The 4811-nt window shown below is 36.0% G+C and overlaps 1 protein-coding gene across 1 annotated transcript; it reads left to right on the forward strand.

The window, feature by feature from the left end:
* The first annotated feature begins 1737 nt into the window (after positions 1-1737).
* Positions 1738-4324, forward strand: LOC112512611 (microsomal glutathione S-transferase 3-like). The gene is made up of 4 exons (XM_025118661.1): positions 1738-1922; positions 2057-2132; positions 2228-2400; positions 3985-4324. Exons 1-4 carry the CDS (start codon positions 1807-1809, stop codon positions 4058-4060), a joined length of 441 nt encoding a protein of 146 aa, XP_024974429.1. The 5' UTR covers positions 1738-1806; the 3' UTR covers positions 4061-4324.
* Positions 4325-4811: the final 487 nt, after the last annotated feature.

Below are 4811 nucleotides of genomic sequence, written 5' to 3' on the forward strand. Positions count from 1 at the left end.
AAAAACGATGTTAATTTGGTTGGATAAACTTTAGTCTCGAAAACGCTTAAAATCGCCTAAGCCTCAAATTCGGAGACTATAATCCATGAAAATTTATGATTTTTGTTTCTAGGGTTGAAGAACATTTTGATGGTGTTATTTTGTAAAGAAAAAGAAAATCATTAAAATCGGTAAAAAAAAAATGAGAGAAACGAATGAAAAACGTGAAAAAGGGACGAATTCATATTTTTCGACAAACGGAGTCCGGTGACACCTTATGCTCCGCTCCGGGACGAGCTATGGACTATGTTTTTGGGCTCCATGATGGGCTTTAATTATATTAATTGGGTTTTTATTAATTAGGGATTTAGTTATTAATTAGGTTATAATTAATTAATTTAATGTCTAATTAATTGATATATTAATCTAAAATTTTCATTTGGTTAATATATTAATTTATTTTAGATATCTAAATATATTAATTGATTATTTCCTAGAGAGGGGATTATTAAATGAGTTAATAATCATTTTTAGTGACCTCTTTTGGGATATTCGAATTATTTGAAACATTTTTAGATGAGACGATAAGGTTGTCTAATTATAAAGATTAATTAGTAGTTATGAGAATTATAGAGTTCGGAAGGTTGACCAAGGTTGACTTTCAATTGACTTTTGAGAGGTAAAACCATTAATTAAATATTATGGCATTGAATCAATACAAACGTTAGAAGGATGAAAGATAAGAGGGATTCGAATCAATACAAGGCTATAAAAGCATAACAGTGGGTTCCTTGTAACACGCTTGAATTGAATCAACGAACAAAAAATGCTTATTGATTCGAGAAGAAATAAAAGTTTGAGGTAATAATGAAAATATCGAAGGTAATCTCCATGGTTATGGTTAGATAAGAACTAAACATGTAAAAGAGTCTAAGAGGCCCTTGATTCACTCCTCTTGATTCCAATCTCTCTACGTAAAAAAGAACTGCCTTTTAGCTACCCAAATAGATTTAACGGGAAAACCATTTATATTTGATCTTGGTTGGCCTTTCACCCGTAGCCATAAGTCATCTGCATATTTTGCCACATATGTGGGTTTGGCATGAAAACTAAGATTGATATGAACCTGACGGGCATAACGAGTCTAGATCAAATAAATGACATGACGTGCATTTAAGCAAGTCTTAGGGGTCGTTTACCAAACACTTACTCGATAAGTGCTTACCGGTAAAAACTAACACTATTATTTACTTACCGGGTAAGATTTTAGTCCACCAAAACGACATCATATGCAACAATTTATTCGGTAAGCGCTTACTGTGGTAAGAGCCGTCGCCCTCACTTACCGGGTAAAACGCATGGTCCTTGTCTCACTCTTACCGGATAAGATTCTTAATCCTTACTATATTCATCCGGTGAGGTAACATGACCTGGTAGGCGTTTACCCAGATAAATGATTGGTAAACGGCTCCTTCGACCAATAAGATATGAATAGCATAAAAGACATTCTTGTTAGATATGCACAAAACCCCGTTATCGGAGACCAACCTAGAAGAAGTAATCTTTAGAATTGTTGTTAGACATTTTTTTCATAAGTAAATAATTGTTTTACATGTAAACACTTTAGAATTGTTGTTAGTTTAAGGTCTAATTTGCAAAAATCTTAAAAGTGAAGGTACCAATTTAGACATTTATGTAAAATCCCATGGCCTTTCCAGCAAATTTACCTATAAAGCTGATAGGGCTACACGCCTACGTAAGAGCTAGTGGAGCTGAAAACGATACCGTTTCCACCATCTTCTCGAAGTATCCGGATACCGGAGGAAAATGGCCGGAATAGTTGAGTTGTTGCCCAAAGAATTCGGATTCGTCGTTCTCACCATCATTGCCTACTGTTTTCTCAACGTCTTTATGCAGATTCAAGTCGGTAGAGCTCGGAAGAAGTAATCCTTCTCACATCCTTTATGTGATTTTTATTCTTTTGAATTTTGCCAAGTGAATTATACATGTAAAATTGGATCAAATTCTGTGTTGTTATGTTCGATTTTGCTCTAAATCTCGATTTTACATGTTGAAGGTACAATGTGCCATACCCTATTTTGTATGCTACTGAAGCTGATAGCAAAGATTACAAAATCTACAACTGTATTCAGGTTTGTTGAGATTGTTCATCAATTTTATTGGAATGTAACGGATCCAATTTTTGTTTCGGTTTTTTAAGTAACTTTTAGAAATTTGTTTGTTGCAGAGAGGGCATCAGAATTCGCTAGAGGTTTTGCCGATTTTCTTTATACTGATGGTTTTGGGAGGGCTTAGGCACCCAATTACATGTTCGGTGCTCGGAGTAGTGTATATAGTCAGCCGGTTCTTCTATTTCACCGGATATGCCTCCGGTGATCCCAAGGGACGTCTTCCTCTAGGGTAAGTGAACTTTTTACTTGATTGAACCCTGAATTAGTATCGGATGGTATACTGTACTGGATATCGTAATCAACAAATTAATAGTCGGATATTAGTATAGATTTAGTTTACTAAAACCTACCGGTACTGAGACTACATGCTTGAGTCATTGCGATTTCTAGTTATTTTAAGCTCAATGTTGTCTGTTTCTGAACATCTCCGATGGGGAACACCAAGTCCGTAAAAATTGGTGTAAAATATGCGACAAACCATAAATCTTCTCCAGTGGGTAACCGTGTCTTCCTTTTTATCTTCTTCAATTGGTGTAAAGTTTGGTGCAAGTGAATAGCATTGGAGTGATATAGTGTCAAATTTGGTACTTCGGTGTAAGATTTGGTGCCCTCAATGGAGATGGTCTTTGTGAAAATGGATCTAGGCGCTTGAAAGATAAGATTATCCACTTATCATACACTTGAAAATTTAGTTTTTCTTAGAAGATTGATCAACTCTTTAGAATTTCAGTTGTAAGCAAATATAAAGTTAGATTCAAACCACAATGAGGTGCCTGATTGGTTTGAGCTTGGCTCCAAAGGTCAAAAGTACCAGAAGGTCCCAGGTTCAAATCAAATCCAGTAAGGAATAAAAATCCCCTTTGGCCACGGAGGTTCAAATGCGGTGACTCCGGGCTATCTGCAAAGCAGGTGGTGGCCGTGGGATTAGTCGGTTCGCATAATGGGTTGAATATCCAGGTTAATCAAAAAAAATGTTAGATTCAAGATTTTGATTCCCTTTCTCCATATTCTTTGAATTACCACGTGAAACTTTCATTAACACAACAAACCCATGGACGATGGATGGAGAATGGGACTGATGTTCTATTCTTTCTGTCGTTAAGATAGAATAGAAAATAGATCCTAGTTTCCATCTCTGTTGAAATGTGCAACTTTTTTCTCAATGCATTTATTGATAGGCTTCTATCATCAAACGATTTTGTTTTCGTACTTGAGAGGTTTAGGTTTTTTATTTTCAAGTGTATAATTTTTAACAGCAAATTGTACTCGGACACATTTGGGTTACTAGGCCCAAGGCCCCCTTTTTTTTTGGGGGGGGGGGGGGGGGGAAGTTAGTTTCCCGAAACTTTTTTAGCACACTAGGGGTCTTCCATAACACACTCACTCTGCTTTTTGTGTTAGTTGACAGGCCGTCTTACCTTCCACCCCCTGACCCTACTTCGGACTAGGACATACCGGGTGTGTTTAGTTTGGTTTGGTTTCCAGGATGCTAGTTTCCAAACATTTTTTCATACGCCAGGGGTCTTCACTAACACACATACTTTGCTGTTTGTGGTAGAAGGTAGGTCTGCATACATCCCACCCGATCCTACTTTCGTTAGGACATAGTGTGTAAGTTGGTTTGGTTTGGTTTGGTTTCCAGGATGCTAATACCCCATTTTAAGGACCAACGAGGTCAGTTGGTGGGTTTATTATCCTGCATATTTGACTCATAGACCTTTAGGATTGTTGTATAAATTTTGCCTATGAATCAACTTCTCAAATGATTATGCTTTGCTATTTTTTGCTTTAATTATATGGTTCCATTGTGCAGGAAATATAATGTTATCGCGATATTGGGGCTTATGTTTATCAATATCTGGTTCGGAGTGAGTCTTCTCATGGCATAATCCACGACTTAAAATACTTGTCGTTTGTCTCTTGTTTGTTTCGATTGGAGCAAGAAAGCGGTTCGATCTGAGAAAATATGTTTTTGTAATCGTTGTAACTTGGAATTGTAGTTTGAACTACTTTCTACAAAGTGTAGTTGCTGCTGCTATCAACACATGTTTAGTAGTTCATTCTACAATCTATGTGACCAATATTTGCATTCGGGACTTGTCTATCCTCTATATGTATGGTTTTCATCAGTTTGGACCAAGCCCGTTCGACCATTTCTTTTGAGTTGGACCGGATATAGATCAGTTTCTTTTTTACGTTTTTAAATCCGTTATTTTTTAAAATGGATCGTACCAAAAATCTAGATCAAACAGATAGACGTCAGAGATCAAAGATCTGGTTCATTCTTTACCTACATTATGGCTAGTCTAAGCCTTTTTCAGGGCTTGTTGATCATACTTGACGTCCGATTATCAAACACTTACGGAGTAAGTGCATATCGGGTTACTTACCTTGTTGGATGATATGACAAGAATTGAGAATCTCACTTGATAAGAGCGATGATAAGGATCGAGTCTTACTTGCATGCTAAAAATTTTATACTCCTTGTACCAAAAAAAGGAATCAGCACGAAATATAATGCATTTATATTTTTATTTTTAACCTTTTACATAATTTTCTTTTCAGTCTTTATAATTTGTTATTTGTAAACCTTTTCATATTTTCTATCATACTCCTTGTTTTTTTTATTTTCAGTTTTTT

Source organism: Cynara cardunculus, assembly GCF_001531365.2.
Source record: "Cynara cardunculus var. scolymus isolate 2C chromosome LG 5, CcrdV1, whole genome shotgun sequence".
Classification (NCBI taxonomy): domain Eukaryota; kingdom Viridiplantae; phylum Streptophyta; class Magnoliopsida; order Asterales; family Asteraceae; genus Cynara; species Cynara cardunculus.